This window comes from Pogona vitticeps, chromosome 15 (assembly GCF_051106095.1).
Source record: "Pogona vitticeps strain Pit_001003342236 chromosome 15, PviZW2.1, whole genome shotgun sequence".
NCBI classification, from domain to species: Eukaryota; Metazoa; Chordata; class Lepidosauria; order Squamata; family Agamidae; genus Pogona; species Pogona vitticeps.
In genome coordinates, this window is record NC_135797.1 from 3710658 (window position 1) to 3732661 (window position 22004).

At 50.9% G+C, this 22004-nt stretch overlaps 2 protein-coding genes across 3 annotated transcripts; both read right to left on the minus strand.

The window, feature by feature from the left end:
• PMVK (phosphomevalonate kinase) lies at nt 1–5984 on the minus strand. Its single transcript, XM_020797412.3, has 5 exons — nt 5756–5984; nt 3586–3649; nt 2335–2487; nt 2102–2231; nt 1–1389 (listed from the first exon to the last, which is right to left on the minus strand). Exons 1-5 carry the CDS (start codon nt 5842–5844, stop codon nt 1253–1255), a joined length of 573 nt encoding a protein of 190 aa, XP_020653071.2. The 5' UTR covers nt 5845–5984; the 3' UTR covers nt 1–1252.
• Nucleotides 5985–6152: 168 nt separating this feature from the next.
• PBXIP1 (PBX homeobox interacting protein 1) lies at nt 6153–20437 on the minus strand. Of its 2 annotated transcripts, none has more exons than XM_020797420.3 (11): nt 19849–20437; nt 15222–15341; nt 14447–14528; nt 14009–14070; nt 13237–13384; nt 11971–12201; nt 11851–11874; nt 10908–10981; nt 10417–10599; nt 8942–9942; nt 6153–7658 (listed from the first exon to the last, which is right to left on the minus strand). In XM_020797420.3, the coding sequence occupies exons 2-11, from the start codon at nt 15282–15284 to the stop codon at nt 7562–7564; spliced, it is 1965 nt and encodes a 654-aa protein (XP_020653079.3). In that variant the 5' UTR covers nt 15285–15341; nt 19849–20437; the 3' UTR covers nt 6153–7561. The 2 variants fall into 2 exon arrangements, with proteins under 2 accessions (XP_020653079.3, XP_020653078.3); XM_020797419.3 differs by having other exon boundaries at nt 15222–15356.
• Nucleotides 20438–22004: the final 1567 nt, after the last annotated feature.

The following is a 22004-nucleotide window of genomic DNA, read 5'->3' on the forward strand; positions in this document are numbered from 1 at the left end:
TAAACAATCAGATGCTTTTATTGTGAGCGCCGCCACCTTTCTCTCCCGTGGGAGGAGAGGACGCGGCGCGCCTCGGGTTCAGCAAGAAATGGCATCAGCCGGCGGTTAGAGGACTCGGCAGGGAGGGCAGAAAGATATATATGCAGAGCTGACTCCTGGCTTCTCCTCCAAATCCCATCACCTGTCCTGGGACGTCTCGGTTTTAAACTCCGTTTGGTCTGGGTTGCCAGCATCATTTCCCCACCGAGGCTCCTCCGCCCTTCCCACTAAGGTCCCTACGGGAGATTTAACGATATAAAACGTAGCCTTTGTCAGAAGAGCAGCATTACAGGAACGAAATCTCACGAGCTCCCCCTTGGTCCCTGAGGTCGCTGACCTTACCCCGCTTTCCTGTTCTATAGCCCTCGAGAAGCATAGGAGCCTTCCTCAAGAAAGGAGTTGGCCACATCGTATCTGAATTAAGGACGTGGCAAGGATTTCCAGAAAGGCGAGCAGGAGGGGGAGAAAAACAGGGCTGAATCAGGTCCTTGGAGAGATAGAGAGCGCTGTGAATAAGGCACCGCAGTTCACCACCATCAGAAGGAGGTGGGTGGATTTATAACAGAAAAGGAGCCAGAAATGAGATTATTCCCATCAAGGATTTGGGGGGGTGGGGTGGGGGGAACTGGTTGTATCTGGAAAGGGTCTGGTTTTTTCCATGCTCCAACTAGTGGCCACTGGCAATCCCCTAAGGAACTGGATCAAACTGCTTGGAATTAAGCAAGAAGGCTGTAGGCGGGCGAAATTAGGAAATAAGATCATTAGGAAGAGCACAGCAAAAGCGTTGTTCTGCCCCCTGGTGGCCAAAGGCCGCAAGCGTTTAAATGACAGCCCAAGAGGCCGAAGCGGAAGAGGCGTGTGTAGAACGGAGGGCATGACCACCAAAGCCAAAGTGGAACAAAAACCAAGAGACTCATACATTTCTGTAAAATAGGACGCGATGCCAGGCAAGTCCGGGGGTCAGATGCATGTATAAACGGGCACTGGATTATGGCACCAGCTGGAATGGATTGTCCAGACGCCTATAGTGGTACCATCAGGAGCACACGCCCCATCATGCTTTGCCCCAAGGCCAGCATCCCCACACAGCTGTTTCCGGCATCTCTCCAGATGCAACTGCTGGCGTTTCGGCCCCAGGTTTTTCCCGAAAGCGGCGTGGGGGGGGCAAGGGGACGGGGTGGAGGGGGCTGGTGACGGTCAGCCCCGGGCCGTCCTACAGTTTGCTCTGGACAAACTCCATCAGGGTCTCCAGCTGGGTGTCGAAAGAGAGCAGGTCCCCGTCGTTGGTGATGACCCAGTCGTACGTCACGCCGTGGTCCAGCCCGCATTCGGACTCCGCGTCGTCTATTCCTGCAGAGGGGAGAGAGAGAAGGAATCGACCAGATGCCGGTTGGGAAGTCTGCCTGAGGAGGGGTGTGCAGGCATAACCCTTACAAACTAGCCCAGCGAGTGGAGAAACTTTTCATTCCAGGCGGATGATAGACCCACCGAAATTTCGCTCGCCTGGAGAAAGGCCTAGCTCCGGCCTAGCTTCCTGTTCAAACAGGAAATGCACAGACTCCTAGGCTAAAGCTAGGCCTTTCTCCAGATGAGCGAAATTTAAGTGTCTGTAGGCACAGGTAAACAGGGAGTGGTGCGAGTTAAACCACGGAGCCACTGGGCCTGTTGATCGGAAGGTCAGCAGTTCGAATCCAGCTCCTGCCAACCTCGCAGTTCGAAAGCATGCAAACGCGAGAAGATGAACAGGGACAACCTCGGTGGGAAGATAACAGCGTTCCGTGTCTAGTCATGCCGGCCATGTGACCACAGAAAGTGTCTACACAAAAACACCAGCTCTTCAGCTTATGAACTTCAGTCCCTTACGAGTTGATGGATTAGAATCTGGACTCCGTTGACTCAACCCTCAAGGCTGGCTTTGTTTAAAAACACCTTCATCGAAGCCGCCTCCATTTCATTCCTTGTCAAGAGGGCTAGGAACTTGATTCTTTCCAAAAGCCCCAGAACGGCGCGTTGCACAGGAAAATAAATGTGACGCAGGCTGGCCCGCTCCCGACACACGTACCTGCAACGAAGACCCAGTCCCGCCGTTTCCGGGTCTCCTCGGTGGCAACGACGCGGATGAGCTGGACCACGTCCCCGTACACGTCACGGAACCACTCCACGTCCGAGAGCCGCCTCGTGTCGCTCACTAACTGCGGGGTCAAGACGAGGGGAAAAAAGTCAAGGGACATCAAAAGGTGGGAGAGGTGGGTTCGGATAAAGTACGTTATGCCCCCAGGAGACGAGTCGACTTACCCAGACCGGCTGCGTGACCCCTTCCGCCACGATCCGGCAAAAGAATCCGGGGTCGTTCCTGCGCTGTTCCTCCCCCCAGCGGATCATGTCCTTCCGATAGGTCTCCTTGTAGTCGCTGGCGTCCAAAAGACGCTGGAAATCCAACCCGTGTTCCTGCGGGCGGGAAAAGCACGCCTATCGCTCCGTTCCAATGCCCGCCCCGATAAAACCTGACAATAAATCCTAATTAATTCGCTCCGTACGGGCGCCCGCTGTGGTATAGCGGATAAAATGGCGGACGAGCACTCCGGCGTTCGAATCCCCGCTCAGCCAAAGAAACGTAGGCCGAGGGGGGGGGGGGGTAATTGGTAAAATCACACCTTAAAATATATCAAATATGTGGCAAGCCCCTCCAGAGGGGTTCTGACTTGAGAGCAGGTAACAGACCCGTTTGATCCAGAAATTAATTTGCTCTTTTAATCCTGAACTGACCAACGGGATGTTTTAGTTCTAAAGGACACGGAAAAGCTTCTCGCTCATGAATGGCCTGGAAAAAGTCCACAGAAATAGAAACAAGGACGTTTAAGGTTTCTCTCCTGTAGCATTAAATCCATTTTTTAATTTCCCAGAGCATTTACGGATTGTTTGACCCTCCCTTGAAGACCTTCAGCATTTTTTTTTCGCTTTGATGACTGCAACATTGTACTCCTGCTGGCTTTTATTTATTTATTCCTACCTTGGGGCTGCAATTATTTTTTAAATTCTGTTTGCTAACCTATGTTATGGTTCTTTTTAAACAATTGTATAGCCAAATAGAAAACATTGTTACCTAGGGCGGGTGCAAACAATAAACACTGGGTTTTCCCCAGCCCGGGGTGTGTTAGGTTCAAACTTTCACTGTCCCTAAGCGGCACAAGGGAGCCTGGCAGGGGATGATGGGAGCTGTAGTTCAGCACCCTTGCAAGGTGAGGACTGGCAAGCAGCTAACGTTTGGGACAGGATTCGCCGAGGCCTTTTCTCCCAGGCAAGCCACATTTAGAGGTCTTCTCTGTCAGGCAGAACTCCCGGAATGGGGAACAATGGGATTCGGAGTCCATTCAATCCGAAAAGCCCATCCCAAAAAAGGACAATGCCTCTAGAGTTCAAAATGGAGCCTCTCTGTTCAAGAGCAGTCTATCTCACAATTCGGCACGAGATCCTGCAATCAAGTTCTTAAAATACTTACCCGTCAAAACAGCAGCTTCAAAGGGGGCAGAAACGGGAATAACTCACCTTCGCATACTGTTCTTTAAGAGGTCCGGACAGACGGAGGATAGCGCACACATCGGGACCCAGCCTGTGAGGAGAACAAGGCAGGAGGCACCCAGATGAAGCTGCTTCTACACCGGCGAACAAGTGACTCGGAGAGCAATAGCTAACAAAGCCTCCGTCGCTAAGCATAGTCTATCTCAAAATTCCTGGGAGGCCTTGCTTTCTTCCAGGAAAGGAATGGCTGGTTGACCCTGAGCTCTTATATTTATCTTTTTTATGAAAATGAACAGTGAATGACACTCTATTATGACACTCCATTACCCCCTAACCCAGGCGGCTGGCTAGAACCTCCAGCTTCAGCAATAGTATATCTGATACCAAGGTTGCAGAGGACAAAGAGCATGGTGGGCAGCTGTTACCTTTCTGGGGGACTGACTTAAAGTAAATAGTGGTCTGATCCATTTTTTTTAAAATACCCCAGCCTCATCAACTCCACCCTCCTGTCACCACTGCAGGGTCGTTTTGTATCTTAATTATATTCTTCTGCCTCCAACAGCTTGCAAATCCTGCACCCCAATGACATGGGGGACTCCCCGTTTTATACCTTTCCAACTCTCACTGTTTTAAAAAATAAGATCCTTTTTAAACTCAAACCCTCCTCTTCTCTCGAGCGATATATTTTTCTCTTTTTTTACTGCTTCGTTTGCGAAAGGCGAGAAAAACTCATTTATAACAAATCTGAAGACTCCTGCTTTCGCCAACTTCTTAAGTAGGTCCTCAGAGACCCTGAACTTTTGTTATTCTCAGATGCCGGCACGTATTTCTCTATTCAGCAGCACCTTGGCACATACTCCCCCCCTTTTAGATGGCTTCGGACTACAACTCCCATAATCCCCTCACCCTCGGCCATGGTGAACCGGAATCCAAATCCCATTAAGAGGGGCAAATGGGACCCCTTACTCTTGATGGAGCCCCTTGGAATGGGCAGTTGTGGGGAATCTGGGGAAATAATTCGCTCCCCCTTTCCCGGGACACCATTTTGCCTCAGGCTCCACCCACCAAAGCCACCATTTTGTAACAACTAGTTCTCATATCCTTGCAAGCCACTGCCTCTGAGCATGTGCAGAGCGCTTCCATCACAACTCTCCCTCGAACCGCAGGCAGCTTGTGGGCCCGCCAGGTTTTGCTGGATTACAACTCCCATCAGTCCAGGCAGCATAAAGGATGCTGGGCATCGGAGGCCGACAACCTCCTGAAAGTCGTGTGTCACACGCTTGCTTAATCAATCCCCCTTTTTTCATCCATTTTTGTTTATTGCTCGTAAAAAATACCCAATAATTGGGTGTTTTGGAGGGAAGGGAGGGCCAGTGCCCCAAACTTTTGGGTCAAAGGGCGCTCTGTACATGCTCAAGAGTACTAGGAGCAATTTGGCAGGCTTGGGGGCTCCGAGAACTGGTTTGGGGCTCTGCAAAAGAGTCATGAAATTTTAATTTTTAAAAAATAACAAACCTCTCCTGTGGCCCAGTGCAGATCAGAACCCCCAAGGCAGACCTGCAGACCTTGGATTCCGGTGGCTTTTTCGTTCCCCCAGTATACACGCGCTACTGGTCTTACTGGTCAGACTGGTCCTGCCTGCCTCCCACTCCCCCACCCCTTGGTAGTCATCTTCTGCGATGCAACGCGGGCTGACTTTTGCAAACCCTCCGCCCCTCTGCTAGCTCCCTCCCCGACCCCTCCCCACTGCGCTCACGTGAACTGCGCAACGTGCGAATGGGACGAGGGGCGGGTCCCGAAACACGCAAGAACATCGCCGGCGCTCCAACTCCCCCCAGGAGTCTAGGCCTGGATAACTTCCCCTCCTTTTCCGTTCTCGTTAGCAAGGAAACGTCCGACGACGCGGGTTTCCTCCCCCCCCCCCCGCCCAGGACGCATTCAGACGTGCAAATGCAAACACGGAAGTTAGGGAAAAATTTGGGGGGAGGGTTGTTTTTCAAGGTGGAATGCGGGCGGCTGCACCCTTGAGCAGGAAAACCAGAAGCCACGTCGGGAGACTGCTCGGTGGGCAAGGTCCAGCTTGCACGTGTTGGGAGTGGGTGGTCTTGTGAACGCCACCGCGCCAACCCCCGTGTTGCGTGTACGGGTCAAATGTCCCACCCCTTCCTCATTTTTGCAACCCACCCACCCCACTTACCGGCTCTGAATCTCCTCCGCCACGAAATCTTTCCCCGATTTTCTCTTCCCGCTAAAGAGCAACACGAGTCTCGGCCCGCTCCTGGCCATGGCGGCGACCCGGCTCCCCCTCCCTCGCCGGCTTAATGGTCTCGCCCGGGACCGACCATTCCGACCGGGCCGCCCCCGCCTCGCTTCGCGCCAATGGGTGCGCCCGAGAGAGGCGCCACTTCCTGCTAGGTGGGCGGTACCATTTGGAAACAACCAGAAAGGGGGGGGGAAAGAGAAGCCAACTCCCTCCCCAAAAGGCTGAATCATGGGGGTGTGTGAAAATAGTACGATCCGAAAAAAGGCGGAGCTTTTCTCAGAAGCCACGCCTCTCAGGTGGCCTACCTGCGCCCAGGTGTGCTGGAGAAAAGTTTATTATTTATTTATTTATTTATTTACAGTATTTTTTTAGCCACACCATTACCAGTGGCTTCTGGGCGGCGTACAACAATATTAAAACATTAAAAACTTTAAATATAATGTTGCACATCTCTGCCAACCTTCTCCAAAATAATTCTCCTAAATTAAGTGATATTAAAATATATAAACCCGCTGGAAATAGTTTAAACGATGACCCTGGAAAGCAAAATAGGCACAGACTTCTTTTTTCTAAAAAAAAAAAACCCTAATAAACCCACTAAGTGCATTTCTGCCCAGAAATTATCAATCCATTGAAATAATCAATCCTCCAGAGGCCTTACTGCTGAAAAAAAGAGAAACTTTGCATAGAATTGCAAGTGTATTTCTTCACTGGATGCCTAGGGAATACTCCCGGGGTTTTGCATATATTTGCATCTGTATTTCCAAGGATGCATTTAATTTTTAAATGAATTTGTATACAACAACGGTTAATCATGCAAAACTACCTCAAATGGAGCTGCAGACATTGTAGACTTAAAGCATCCATGAATTTCTGGAGAGAGAAGTTATTTTATCATTTTATTATTGTTACTGTGTTGTTGGCCTGCTTGCACACCCCACGTTTCTGCCCGTAAATTTGCAGTGCGATAGAAAGCAATTTCTGTCTCCATTTCCCCCCCTCCTTTAGAGCCCTACGAGGTGGGACAGGCAGTGAGGGTCACCCACTATTAAGTGAGAACTCGAACCCAGATCTATTTGACGAGTCCATGTAGATAGATTTATTTCTTGCAATTTTTTAATTTTTTATTTTTTATTTTTTATTTTTTTCTCTAATCTTCATGACGGTTGATATAATCTTGTGCCGTTCAACAAACACAGAAGGCTTTTTTTCCACCGTGTCAAACCAGGCCGCTGAGGCGGAAAAAACTCATATTTCATTGATTTTCAGACAGCCCCTTTCACATCTGATGCAAGACGAAAAAAATCAGCCTCCTGCAAGGTTTCAGGACATTTCTCCCGCAAGGAAACCAGACACCATTAAAAAAAAAAAAGCAAACAACACAAAAAATGCACAACCTACAACTCCCATCATCCCCACGTAAGAGGCCTGGGGCTGATGGGAGCTAGAGTCTGGGATGCTCCAGAAGGCCACAGGCTTGGCATCTGTGGTGGAAGCCACCCATCGGGTGCTCTCCGATGGCTGCTACCGAGCTTCACACCCTTAAAGGTTTGGGGTACAGGAGCAGACGTGGAAGAAAGATGGATTTAACGCAAGACGATCTTCCAGGAAGGTCTCTGTGTGTCGCAATTACGCTACTCAATCCGCTAAAGAATACCCCTCGGTCTCTCAGGATGTGAATGGGGTTTGCTCCGTCCCTCTTGGTACCCCAGGGGTACCCCCATCTGTTCCCCCCCCGTCTTAGCCCCGGACCCGGTTCGCTCTGCCATTCTTGGGCCCAAATCCCTCACTTTTCAGCTCCTTGGCGTGCTGCCGGCTGCCGTCTCGGTGAGGAAATCTGTAGAAAAAGAAGTTGGAAACGTCACAAGATTAAGGATGAGCAGAAGCCAGGCCTCGGGAGACTCTGGTGATAGCACACCATCTGTCTCAAACCCCAGGGCAAAAACTTCCTTCTCTCTTCAGTTGATCCTCAGGCGTGTTCTTGAGGACTAGCATCTTTGCTCCCTTACAGAACCCTACCACCATTAAAAAAATAAATAAATTAAAATCCACTTTCTTACAATACTTTAACCATCCCATGAATTTTATCAGGTTCGAGAGTGTCCAAAAGATATCTGAATTCCGCGCTACGTAAATTTACAGGGATCAAACAAGGGGGGTGGACATCGCCCGCTCCCCATAAAGTCTAACGTGCAGTTTTTGCTTCCCAGTTTCTGCAGCTTCGCAAACCTTCCGAAACAGGCTGTTCCCTTTCAAAACACGCTCTCTATTTCATGAAAAAGAAAATGCAGAATATATCATCGCCGTCACTGGCATCCAACGTTAATTTGGATGCACAGAAGCCATCATATATTTTTTTTTTTTAAAAAGAGGACTGACTAGGAAAAATCGACACCAAGGGAATTTATTAACATATATATTGCATTGTAGGCAAGACAGAGCATTCTGATTCTGGCAGGTGATGAATAGAAGCTTGTTTTCTCCCTTTGAAAAGATCTCCCAACAAATGTTCGTGAACTTACTCCTGCACACACTTTTGAAACACACACCCACCCACCCCCAAAAATCTGCTACCTGAATCAGCCCCTCACTCTGGCCAACAATGCTTTCCTTAAAAACAAAGTGTGAATTAATGGAGGGGCACCCTCCTTGTCTGCTGATCCTTGAAAGCACTTTTGCAACTTAAGACGGACTTTGGACGGTGTACCGAACTTTGTAAACACCGTATTTCCGCGGAGCACCGATCTGGAAAGTCAATAGCCCTTTCAGGAATCTGGATTCGACATTTTCTGGTGTCCCCTCAACCCAGATTTCTTTCTGGGACTCATTCTCAATACAGTAGGACCACTCCCCCATACCTGCAGGATCAAGATCTCCTGATGAATTTATCCGCTGCCTGAAAATACTAAATAAAAACCCCCAGAAATATCAATTTATGTGTATTTCCTGTGTCTGAGTGCTCGATACATCCACATTATTGAAACGAATTCCTCTGCGGATCACACTGTTCTACTGTATCTTCCTTACATTTTCCTACAGATATGACATCTCTGAAGCCTGTTTCGCCTCTCCCCCCTGCACCCCTCCCCATAGGACGCAGACATCCTTCACAGTTCTCACCTGGCCCCCACCTGCTTCAAGATCACCTCTTCGAAATCGTCCGGATCTTCCCGGCTGCGCCCCAGGGACCTCGCCAGCTCCTCCAGGGCGTCCTCGACCTCGTCCAGAAAATCCACGAAGCTGACACGGTCGTGGGCGAACGCCCCGTCGCTCCCGAAAAAGCCGCTCAGGGCCTCCGCCAGGCCCCCGTAGTGCTCCGCCCAGCCCAGCTCGGCCAGGTAGCTCTGGACCAGCCTCAGGAAGGCGGCTTTCTCAACCGGCGCCAGCCCTTCCCGCTGGGCGCACTCCACGACCCCGACACAGCCCTGGGGGGCCCGGTAGGGATGCTTGGCCAACGTCTCCCACAGCGTGCTGGGCTCCGTGGGTTTCTTCACCTTCCGGACGCCGCGCGGAGGCTCCCAGTCCTTACCTGGCTTGGTCTCTCTCTCACCGTGATGTTTTTTGGGGCGCCGAGGCTCCTCGCTCATCCTCTTGTGCATTTTGTGTCTTTCGGGGGGCTCGTGGCGATACCCTTCCGGGCCGCCGGATCTCTGCGGCCAGGCCTTCTCCTTTTTCCTTTTTGTGCCGTCCCTCCATGGCGGTTTGGGGCCCTCCTCTTCACCCTCCACCACCTGAGCCAGCCTTTGCCCCACGCCGCTCAGCTCCGCCCGGAGACCCTCGGCTCCTGCGCCCGGTGGGACTTTCTGGGAGGCTCTGGCCAGGTCCTGGCCAACCGAGGCCAACACAGCGCGCAGCCGGCGGATTTCAGCCTCCTGGCTCTCTGGCTTAGGCCAGGGGCGGTCCGGGGGCGGTTCAGCGTCCGTCCCGGCGTCCCTAGGATGCTTCAGCTTGTCCTGCAGACGTCGGAGCTCAGCCTGCGCTGCCGTCAGAGACGCCGTCTCCCGCCGTAGCGCTTCCACCAGTCGGGCGTTCTCGGCCGCCAGCACCTGCTGCTGGGAGGTGAACTCCATCGCCTCGCCTTCCGTCTTCCGCAGGAGAGCCTGCAGCTCCTCTTTCTGCGCCTGCCAAGGAACGGGAGTGTGTTAAACACGAGAATCAAAACGTGGAGGAGAGAAAAATCTCCTTCTCCTGGCCCAGAATCACAAGAACGCGGATAAGGACACGGTGCATCGAAGGAACGAAGTGTATCACGCCACTGCAAAAGGTTAGGGTCCCTGCATTTACGGCAGAAATCCATTCCAAGGACGGATTCTGAAAACAGTGGATAATAGCAAACGCGACACACAGCCTGGTCTCTGGCTCTCTCTACTGGCCAGTTCTGGAAATGTCATCATTAGAAACACTATATATGTTCGGATTTTTTTTCTTTTAATATTTTCAGACCGCAGGTAAGTGAATCAGCGGATACAGATCCAGCGGAGAAGGGGGTCCGATTGTATTTTTGGGGAGCGGGCCATGCCGGGGACCTCCTCCCTGCCAAGCTGGCGTGGTAACCCGGGATGACCGCCCCTCGGGCCCGGAGGGACGGCGCTCACCTGCAGCGCCGCCTGCATCAGCCGGATATCCTGGTTCTCCTTGGCCAGCTTGTCTAAGAGGAGCCCCATGGCGTCAAGGCTCTGGGGGCCTTTGGCCGCGTCCGTCGGTAACTGGGCGTCTTCTTTGGCCCGCTGCAGGCCGGCGTCTCCGGAGGGCTCCGGTGGAGGGGGTGCCGGCCAGTGCTGCGGTTTGGGGAAAGGGGGAGAACGGACTAAGCACCGCCTCCTTTTGGGAATGCCAGGATTCGAACTCAAAGCCCAGAGGATTTTGGGTGGCCGTAGTCTCCTCCACCCAAAACCCAATCCCCCGAGCTCTGCTTTGTCTTCTCCTTCTCTCCGTACTATCCACCGGCAGGCAGCTTGGCAGGTGACAAGGGGATCAGGGAGAAGGCAGTACCGCCTACTGGTCATCCCCCCCCCCCCAGCTTGAGGCTGACGGCCCGGCCTCACTCTCACCCGGCACCTGGCTAAGAAACGCCCGACCCACTCACCCTCCCGTTGGTGGCAGGGTAGAGTTCGTCACCCTCCGCCTTTGGCCAAGGGCTTGAGACGTCCGCCGGGACCTCTGGAAAGAAGACGCAAGTAATGCAGAAGTGAAATGAAAAACAAGAAGCCGAGTCTGAAATGGTACTCCACCAAGGGGGCTGGGTCCAAATTTTTTTTTTTTTTTTGGACCCATGGACCTGACATTCAAAAGAATTTTTAAGGAAACTAAAATGGGTACAGTAGGAACCCTGTATCCGCGGGGGATCGGTTCCAAGCTTCTCCGCGGATACTGAAAAACGCAGATGATAGCAAACACACTTTAAAAGTGATTGCTATACATAGGGGCCAGTTCTGGTAGCTTCCTCTTTAGAAATATATATAGTTCTAGGCTTTGTCTTTTAATAGTTTCAGACTGTGGATAAGTGAATCAGCGGATATGGATCCCGCAGATACAGGGGGACCTATCATATTATACTCCCAGAACTGTGATTTTCTTACAGAGTCAGGCTTCCACTCACCAAATGCCTCATTTTGAAAAAAGGCATTATAAACCGCTTGTGTTTAGAGATCGAAGCATGTTAGGGTTGGAAGGATGTAATTCCAGCACTCCTTTCCGCGTCTGAGAAATCAGACTTCAACCAAGTCTCAAAGACAGATCACAGACCCAAAGAAGCTGGTTTGTGAATTAAAGGAGGGAGATTCAAACTTTCGCTGTGCACTCAGATGCCTTTCAACCGTTAAGGAATTCACTCTTCTAGACACGGGCTATCTAGAACGTCTGTATTTTCCTTTTCCTGGGAAGGAAGACAGCTACCTTGGGGAGACTCCCAATGACACAGCGGGAGGGGATTATGGGCTCTGTAGTTTGAGAGAACAACATTTCCGACACCTTCTTTCTAGGCAGGCGTCTGGTAATGGGGGAAGCGCAGAGCGACACGAGAAACTCACCATCGTCGGTGTCTAAGATGACCCCTGTCGAAAAGAAACAAAGAGTGAACGAAGCGTCGGGGGGGGGGGGTTGGCATAATACCTCATTTCTCCCCAACCGAGAAACCAGCAAATATTTACCTACGGCCACCAGCAAGCCTATACCCATGAGGACTAGAAGACCGAAGATCCATTTGGTTCTCTCTCCGTCTTCGTCCCCGAGGGTCCCTTCCTCTCGGTTCCGGGTAGCCCCCGGCCCGGCGGGGGCCACGTCTCGGCCTTTACGACGGCGCAGGCCTTCCACGTCCCGTTCTTCCACGTCCGCTACGTCTTCTCCGTGGCTGGAGGTTGCCGTGTGTTCCCCTTCCGGGCCTGGGAAAGAGGGAGGAATGAAAGACTCCCAGATCGGAGGAAACACGTTCCCCATGAAACGTTCAGTTCCATCATCACGCCTTTGAAAATAACGCCCTGCCTGATAAGAGACCCGGGGCCTTTTTTCCCCCTAACAAAGTGCATTTAATTCCATATTTTTATTAATTCTCAGGAGAACGTCAAGCAGCTTTGGGGGAGAACTGTGGGGTTCCCCCTCCCCCAATTTTAGGTACTTTTCAGGTGGATTTAAAAAAAAATAGAAAGGATACACTATGTAGGGTCTTGTAGACAGAGCCACAGAGGCCCATAATCCCCAAACAAGGGGCTTCAAGTAACCCTGGACTACAGCTCCCCGGCCAAAGGTGCAGACTTCTGGGAGTTGTAGTCCAAGACCATCTTGGGACCCCCAAGCGGGGAAGCCACCAGCAGAGACCGTCTTAGGCTCGACGGATGTAAAGAAAGCTTTGTTCCCGGAGCTTAACAGATCCAGCTTTTTTTGCTTAGCTATGAAATGAATGTCCTGGATGAGTGCGAGCCCCCCTGGGGGGGGGTGTTTACCCAGTTTCAGCCTGACTCCCTCTTAGGGTGATTGCGACTCAAAAACTTGAGCAGCTTAAATTGTTTTATATACAGTGGTGCCTCGCAAGACGATTGCCCCGCAGGACGATTAATCCGCAAGACGATTGGTTTTTGCGATCGCTGTGGTGCTTCGCAAGACAATGTTTTCTATGGACGATTTTTTTTTTGCAAGACAATGATTTTTCCCCATTGGAACGCCTTAAATACATTTCAGCGCATTCCAATGGGGAACCGCGTTTCGCAAGACGATGTTTTCTATGGACGATTTTCGCAAGACAAAAATTTTTTCCCATTGGAACACATCAATTAGATTTCAGTGCATTCCAATGGGGAACCGCATTTCGCAAGGCAATGTTTTCACAAGGCGACGTTTTTCGCGGAACGAATTAACATCGTCTTGCGAGGCACCACTGTATTTGGAAATGCGAAACAGCAGCTCTGGAAAGAACGACTCACCGAGTTTCTGGATCACGATCGGGCCCTGTGGAGCAGGTACGGCTTGTTGCTCCCCATCCTGGCCATGGGGCTCCTTCGATGGGGGCTCCGGAGCTTCAGCCGGGCTCGGGGTCTGCTCGGTGGGGACATCTAATTCCACCCCAGGGCCCTGGATGCACAGAAAAATTAAGAATGGAAAACACACCGCTTCCAATGCCTTTGCGCATTGAAAAAAAACACAACAACACAGACACACATTCGACACCAGGAATGACAGAAATCAAACCCGCTGGCTGCTGAGCCAGACAGCGGACTCATAAAACGCCACTGCCTCTCCTATGGTTTAAAAAACTTAAAAAGAATTAAAACAAACTAACAAAAACCAACAAACTAGAAACATCCCCGGAAATGACAGCTTGGAGGAAAAAAAGGAAATACTATTTTAATGCAAACTCAAGCCTGGGGCTTCGTTTAAGCAGTCAATCCATCTCGTATTTGGCCCTTCCTCTTTCCCTCCTGTGAATGAGCCAGTTCTGGTCTAATTGAACAGGAAAACAACTTGCATTTCATTTTAATCTTTTTTATATAGGTGGCGGGCAGGGCGTGATCGCTAATGAGAGAGAGACAAAACCAGCACACCGTCTTTCCGCTCCCAAGGGGGTGTCCCTGGGTGTCCCAAAACTGCACTGGCAAGAAGGAGTGAAATCTAATAATGAGAAAATTTCAGATCACACTCTCACACACACGCACACACAAAGAGGACAGTTGAACCCTTCCGGTTTCAAAGCTCTACCTTCGATTTGGTCTCCTCTGGATCCGGAGTCTTGACGCGACACTCAGCTTCACCCAAGAAGGCTGCGTAAGAAAAAACACCAGTCTAAAGTCGCGGAACGTGTGTGCGTTTAAACTCCCTCCTGCCGTTTTATTTTTCACAACGTCCCTGGAAGGGAGGCCAGGAGCAAAGGAGGCGGGAATGTCCCATAGGGGCTCATGAGCCCAACTTACTAACAGGGGCCCTCCAGATATTTCTCAAACACAGCTCCCATCCTTCTCCTCCTCCTCCCCCGGACTCTTCTGGTCATGCCTGATGGGATTTGTAGTCCGGCTTCCCCCATGGAAAAGGGCAGAGCTTCGAAAAACAGCTCTCCTCTCAGCCAGCAGGTGAATCTTGGAAGCCCTGGTCTTTAAAAATTCGGGGGGGGGATCCATCATCCACCCCCTCATCACCTACCCTGGGTGCTTTCTTTCAACGGCTCATCCTCCCCGTGGGGTCCCTCTGATGCTCCTACGCCGAGATCCTCCACAGGTAAAGGCTAAGGGAACAAGAAACACAGTTGCACGCCAATTTTCTTCTCTGCGGGACCACGAAAATCAGGAAGGGTCAGTGGTGGAAAAAGACCGGAATCCAGTGCTTGACATACAGACCTTACCCAGTATCTCCAGACCTTAGAAAGAATTTGGGGAGGGGGCTTAGAATCTTCCAGCCAGCAGGATTTTGGGTTTTGTAGTCTGACACTAAAAGGCCCTCTCTAAAACTGTTGTTCCATGAGTGGGTCGGCACCGGGCCACATCAGCCTGGCCAGATCTTCTGGGACTGTAGCTCCCATCATCCTTGGCTCTTTTGACAAAAGGCTGATGGGCTTTGGAGTCCGACAACCTCTCTAGAAGGCCATGCCAAAACATATTAAGTGCGGAAACAAAAGGAGCAAGGATTTGACTTGGATTCCAATCGCTTATCTCTTTCCATCTTGAATAATTTGATTATTGATGTTTATAATGTTGTTATATATGTATATTGTTTTATTCTATATGTTGGAAGCCGCCCAGAGTAGTCAATTGACTAGATGGGCGGGGTATAAATGCAGTAAATAAAATAAATAAATAATAAACCAGCTTTGCTGTGTGGCTTTTGAAGCCCGCACATATTCCGAACAATGAGGACTAGAATCTTCACACCAAAATTTACACTGCCATCTGGAAAAGACCTCCTTCCCCCAGCCACTCACCTCGGAGCCGGCAATCACCCAGCTGTTGTTCTCGGACTCCCGGGAGTCTGAATGGTCAGCCATGGCTGCTCATGACCTAGTTCGTCCTCCTGGGGATGATGGACTGAAGAGCACGTCTGCCTGATCCGATGGAAGCTGGAGGAAAGAGAGTTTTTAAGAAATACGGTGTCTCTGAGCATGCTCTGAGCCTCGAGAGCCGATTTCCCTTCCAAAACGAAATTGAGCTTCCAGTCCGGTCCTGTAGAAGTCCACCCCTGTTTTTCCCCTCCCCATTCTTCCTTCCAGCAGCCAAATTTAGGTGGTGGTGGGGGGGAACGCTTTGGTTCCTGTTGTTTAACCCTCTTGAAGCCTCTTGCTGAGTTTACAGCAAATCAGCTACAATCTACTGACAGATCCTCCTCTACTTTCTGCCCCACAAAGCCAAGCTACACACAGCCCCACTGGCGCTTCGCCAGGGAGGAATTTGACTAGCAAATTCATGTCAACATTGGAAAGAAATGGAACAAAGGCTGACTCTTGCGGATAATGTTTCCTGGAGAAACTAAGCCGCTACGTCTCCCTCCACACCAGGATTCGGTTGCAACAACTCAAACAAAAACCCCAAACCACAGTTCAACCCCAGGCCTCTCTGCCTTCGGTCCTACTGCCACCCCCTCTCCCGGCAACCACCCCAAATTTGCCACCGTTACAATCCCAACTCCAAAAAGCAGACCCAGTGTGGTTTTAAAAAAATATTATCTGTGCTCAAATTTTTTAAAAACTTTTAATTACTTTTCCAAAATTACCAGCTGCTTGCTGGTGCTATAAAATATAACCATATTGGGGTGCTCTACAGGTCTTTTTTAAAAGATACCTTTTTAAAAAATGTCCCTTAGTTTAAGTTTCTAGTCCTCATACCTCCCACTGCTGTTACTGCTTCCTTGGCTGCACTGCATCCAAGCAAATCTAAACTAAAGAGAATTTCCTGATGGACGTGGCTACGTCGTAGGCGTAAGATTAATATTCTTTGAGGTGCCTTTCTTTATTAAAATGCCGGACACAGAGAGGAAGAGAGAGAGAGAGCAAGGCCAGGAGGCGCCGAGGCCGAGCGCCTTTTTTTAACCAGCTCCTACGGCCCCCGACACTCGTCCAGCTTGGGAGAGAATGCCGAGCATCCTAATTATGCCCGTGTCCAAAAGTAGACAATCGCCAGGACTTCAAGGGATGAAGAAGGCAGAGAGAAAGAAATGGACGGGTCTAGGTGCCGGGGGGGGGTGGGATGGGGAGTGGGACTTGAGTGCGAATTAGGGGATGGTCTTAGAAGGAAGGGGGGGTGACCCCAAACACGTCTGATGTCTGGGGTGGGGGAAACACACCCCAACTATTTGTGGTTGGTTCCCAAACAGGTGCCAGGCGAAAAGACGGACAGGGAGGGAGGGAGCTGGAAGGAGGTTAGTATTTATAGCTCCTTTTAATGTATTTTAGCAGGTGGACAGGGCTGTCCGGACAAGCGCCGCGTTGCTTAAGAAATGCACATGAGCGGCAGCTTGTGTGACCCTGGCGGATGTTTGGACATCCCAGGAAGAAAAGGGAGGAGGGAATTACACACAGAGATAAGTGTGTATATATATATATAGTGTAATAGCACTTTTCTGCTTCTCGCCTCCTGTGGTTTCTACAAAGAACCGGCAGGGTTTTGCACACCATGCCTCTTAAACAGGAAGTTCAACAATGCAGAAGCTGAAGTTCTTTTTGGGGGCCGGAGGCTGTGCCCAATTCTGGCGCCGCAAACTGGGGAAAAAAAAGGCCAGCTTTTTCCAGGCTTAGAAAGTGACCTGCTTTGTTCAAAGCGGCCTCAGTGGGAAAGTCAGCTTTCTTCAGACTCCGGTGTTCTGTGACAACCCTGAAGATGAACGCATTTTATTTGGCCGCGAACTTTCATAGCCTGGCACCTCTCCACAAAAGCAGGTGCCAAGGAACAGCGGTTTAGTCCCGGAAGTGGCCAGAACTTTTCACTTAGTTCATTGGCTTAGATTCCTGGCTGCAGCCCCAGAGGTTGGGAGTTCGAATTCTCCCCACTGGGCCTCCTTGACAGGGGATGGACAACGTGACCCACAAGGTCCCGTCCAGCTTGGCAGTTCAAAAAGTGCTGGTTGTTGTTATGGAGGCAGAGGGAAGAAATTCTCTTTTTAAAAAAAAACAAAATTTGTTATCGAGAAATCAAGCCAGTGAGATGAAGCCTAACCCCTTGCCCCAGCGCCTCGAACATGCCGGTTGGCCTTTCCCAAAGATCTGAAGCATCCCCTTTTCTTTTAAAGACCACAACACCCAGCATCCCCAGCCAGAGGTGATGCTGGGCTTTGTAGTCCCCCCCAAAGACTTTCCCTTTCCTGCGCTCTGTCTTTTCCATGCTTTTGCAAATCAGAATATTCCCCCCTCCCACCCCACCCCTTCGGATGCTGCTTTCTGGCTCTTTTTTTTTTAAAAATCCTTCCCCGTCTCTCCCTCCCATCCGTGTTTTTTTCAAGCCCTTGGCAGACAAGCTGGCGGGGGGGGGGGGACTCAGCCGCCTTTCTTATCCGGATCTCTGTTGAGCCACCTTCTTCCCTTCTACACACACATTGCTGGATGTCATAGCAACCTCGCCTGGGATGTCCTTAATAGGCAACGGACCAGGGAACCCAGCCGGGCCCCGATCCGTGGCGGCGGAAGCCCCAGGCCACAAGCCACCCGGTGAAAAAACCTACCCCGGGGGGCTCGGTCTCGGGCATGCCTGGGGGGGGGGGAAGAAAAGAAGCAGCAGGGAGAATCCTTGGCTTCTCCCCCAGGACCCCAACATCTGTGGGTCTGATGATCCAGGAGCAAAATAATAATAATAAAGAGTTCAGGAAGTGGGGAACCCCAGAACGGAGGGTTTGGGGCACCTTTTAGCTACCCAAAAGGAGATTCTGTGTACAAACAAAGCTGGGTCCCTCCCACAATTTCAACAGATTGATTTAAGCAGTAAAAAACCACAAGGTTTTGGAGCCTTTGGGGGTCACTTCCTTAGCCTGGGAACTGGAAAAAGCCTACCTCTTAAAAAATCTTAGATCTGCTGAGCTGGAAAGGTCCCGATGGATCGTGGAGTCCATCGCTGGTCAAGGAGGCCCAGGGGGGATGGGGGAATCGAACCCCCTTGGCCTCTGACTCCGCAGCAGGAAACCTGACCCACCAAGCTATCGTGATCTCCTACGAACCGCCTGGAGATCCACCCTTAGATTCCAGGATCCTCCGCCCAACCCTTTCTGGGTCACGCGATGCAGGTGGGACGGCTCCTCGGTGCATAAACTGTGGGGTGGCGAGTGCGAATCTTCCCACCGCTCTTAACCTGGTAGGTGCCCCTAGAACTGCATCAGCCTTAAAGGGACCGGATCTGCTCCGCCGGGTTGCGGAGAAGATTTCTGAACAACCCAACACAAAACCCCCTTGACAGGAGGGAATTTATTTATTTATATTTATTTATTCCATTTATACCCCGCCTATCTGGTCAATTATGCTGCGGCTCTGTTTGGGGTTACTGTATTATTGCTTGATGGATTTTCTTTTTTCCTCCTGAGGTCTGGCACAACATTTTTAACTCCTCGGTGTTGCTCACCAAGGAAGGCAGCGAACGTAAAATAAAGATGCCCGATTCGGGACTTGGAAGAGGTGTAACGCGCGCTAAAACAAAACGATCTAAAGTCAGCAGCCGCCAACAAACAACCGGGGAACACAATACAGGGCCGAGCTGTGCCTGTTTTAAGTCCCGTTGAATTCAAGAATCTGTCCTTCGGGGGCCGACACGTATGGGGTTCTACTGATTGTGAGAAAAGGAGATTTCTAGGCTCAAAAGGATGCAGATAAATCCTTATTATTGCAAATAAACAAAGAGAGGGACACCACCAGTCCCAAGCATCAATGGGGAGACATCCGGGCATCCCAGCTTCCGGGCTCAACAGAGAAGGTGTTTATCAACAAAGTGTTCCCTATTTCGCAAGAAAAAGCAAATCCTAATAACCATGACACCCTCCCACCCCTGTTTGCGACACGAGCCTCTCTCTTGAACCAGGGCTGAGAGTGAGGGATATATTTGGGTACAGACAGGCCCATGCATTTCTCTGCTTTCCTGCTTCTGCCCTCTATTTATTTCTTTATTTCATTTATTGCCTTAGCTTTCGATACTGCCCTCTTATCGTCCTGGGCGGGTCAAAGCAAATGCCCTACCAAACCCGGTGGGGTGTGTGTGTGTGTGTCTCTGATGACATGGCCATGCCAAATAAAACTTCTAGGTCTTGAAAAGGGGTACGGAGACTCCTTCTTTCTCCTAAAAGAGGGACCACCCCACCCCTCTCGTTTCCCCAAAGGGAGGTACAGTCTTTCAAGAAAGAGTTTTTTCCCCCCTCTCCCAAACTTTAAAACCAGGCTCACATCCCCCAGGCCGGGAGGGGCAGAGCTCCTTAAGGTGGGAGGTGGGGATGGAGGCGTTGCCACGGTAACCCCGCATCCTCAACCTTCCCCTGGGTACCAAAGCAGATAAAGGATGCTTCTTAATCTGTCTTGGGGTTTCCTCTCTTTGGCCCCAAAAATCTCACCCCTTTCCATCTCTCCGTCGCTTTCCGTCCGCCCTTACCTGACTCCAGAGGGCACCTTGATTTTTGCTCCAGGTGTGGGGTTCGATTCCCCACCCCCCCTTTGACTGTGGTGGCGCAGGAGATGTTGGGGGGCCGGCTCGGCTCCTCTTGGCAAACTTTGAAAAACTTTTGTGGCTGGCTTCCCCGCAGGGAGGAAAGAAGGGGTGGGACGAAGGGAGCCGGGGAGCCAATGGCCGAGGCCTGGGAAGATCTGCTCAGCCAATGGCAAGGAAGTAGCTTTGCCCTATAAGGATGCCTTGGAAGAGATGCAGCTGCTAGTTAGAGAGAGACGATTAAGGGGTTTTAAATCTCGAAGGGTGGGGGGCAAAAAAGGGGGGATCCCCCCTTGTCATCTTTCAGGGGAGGATTCCCCTTTCCAAAGACCTGGTGGGGGTGCATAGGAGAGGTACCCCCCCCCCAAAAAAAGCCACATCTATCAAGCGCAAGCAAACAAGGATGACTAAGCCAAAGAGAGGAAAGGCGGACAGACAGACAGACAGCAACAGCTGATGGGAAACTGGGGATGGGAGGGAGGCCAGAGGCTCCAGGAGTTGTCATTAAAAAAAAAATCCCTTCTCTCTCCCAGAGGGCTATACAGGGCTGGCCGCCGAGGAATCCCGTGTGACTCCCAAGCGCGCCCAGTCTCTTCGGCTCCTGCTGCTGCCGGCCGCTTCTGTTTCTGGAACTCAAGACAACCACCGCCGGAATCAGAAGGGCCTTTATGGCCAAGGGAGGGGAGGGGTGGGATTTGATGGGGGGGGGGAAACTACGTTTCCAAATCCAGAGCACACCACTCATGACACACTCCGTCCAGTTTTGCAGGGTTTAGGGGCCTTCCTGAATGGAAATAAGGAAGAAGGGGGGGGGGGCAGCATCCTAGTTGGTCTCAGGGACAGAAAGCCTGTTTTTACTGGGCCCACTCTAAGGGGTGAAGGCTGGAAAGAGAGAAAAATTAAGCCAGGCTGATTAGAGGGAACGTTGCTGAATTCTATTATTTGGTGGTCCTGGGTGGGCCAAAGAGTACAAATCTTATATCCCAAGGAGGCAGAGAAGTCTGCTTTGAGATTTTTTAAAGTCCCTGGCCAGGCTTTTTTTTCCTTTTCTTTTCTCATCCTCCCCCTGGTGATTTCAGAAAGTCCAGGCACGTCTTTGGCCCGCGAAAGCAGACCTGGCACCAAAGATCAGGATGTGTCCTTAAGCCAAAACGGCAGGGAGGAGGACTCAGAGACTTGGGGCGGAAGACGCCTCTTTTGTCACCCGGCTTCAAAAGGAAAAAAAGAACAGCAGGTACCAAAAGACAGGAATCTAATAATCATATATGATAATATCAGTCAGAGAATAAGCTGACAAGGGGAGGAAATCGATTCGTTTGAAACGTGGTGCCGAAGGAGAGATTTGTGGACACCCTGCGTGGCCAGAAAGATGAACAAGGGAATCAGAACCATCTCTGGAGGCTAACATTGTGTTCAAACCGAGGCTGTCTTACTTTGGATACCATCTGAGAAGGCAGGATTCTCTGAAAAAGACCATCAGGCTGAGAAAGGTAGAAGGCAGCAGGAAAAGAGGGAAGATGCAATGTGAGATGGACTGATTCTCTGAAAGAAGCCACAGGCTTGGGTTTCTAAGAGCTGAGCAGGGCTGTCGAGAGCAGGACATTTCGGAGAGCAGCCGTTCCCAGGGTGGCCATAAGTCAAGGGCAACGTGACAGCACAAAACAACAAATAAGAGTACGTAAATAGTAATGTGTTATGGGTTTATAATTAGCCAGCATGTTCGGGATCAGAAAATGAGCAGCCACGAGGGTGGGAAACGTTTGTGAAAAGAGAAGGACATAGTAAAACGTCATGCCAAAGGAGGCCCACCTCCTGTTCCAAACTTGGAAACAACCGGTCGCATTTAATTAGGTGCTTGCTCGTTAGCAATCCCTCTTAGGAGGCTGGACGTGGGTGTTTCTTCGTTAAGGGAGATGACGGAGGACGAGAGCTTGGAATGAAAAGTTTATAAACCGCTCGTTCTGTTCCTGGTTTGTTTTCCTATTTGCTGGGAACGAGGCAGAATGGCGAGGGGCTCCCCGGGTGGCAACGGGTAGGAGCTGCCGCCCGGCCGCGAGAGAGGCGGTGGTCTCCTCAAGAGAAAGAAGCTGGTGCCAGCTTGT

Bases quoted from the DNA above. Each gene is read 5' to 3' on its own strand.
- PMVK (XM_020797412.3), bottom strand. From the start codon at position 5,844: ATGGCCAGGAGCGGGCCGAGACTCGTGTTGCTCTTTAGCGGGAAGAGA. The intron at 2,488-3,585 runs GTGAGTTATTCC...TCCCGCCCGCAG, and splicing joins TTAAAGAACAGTATGCGAAG to GAACACGGGTTGGATTTCCA. The intron at 2,232-2,334 runs GTAAGTCGACTC...TTGACCCCGCAG, and splicing joins GGGTCACGCAGCCGGTCTGG to TTAGTGAGCGACACGAGGCG.
- PBXIP1 (XM_020797420.3), bottom strand. From the start codon at position 15,284: ATGGCTGACCATTCAGACTCCCGGGAGTCCGAGAACAACAGCTGGGTG. The intron at 13,385-14,008 runs GTAGAGCTTTGA...CTGTGCATCCAG, and splicing joins CAGAGGAGACCAAATCGAAG to GGCCCTGGGGTGGAATTAGA. The intron at 9,943-10,416 runs GTGAGCGCCGTC...GTTCCTTGGCAG, and splicing joins TGATGCAGGCGGCGCTGCAG to GCGCAGAAAGAGGAGCTGCA.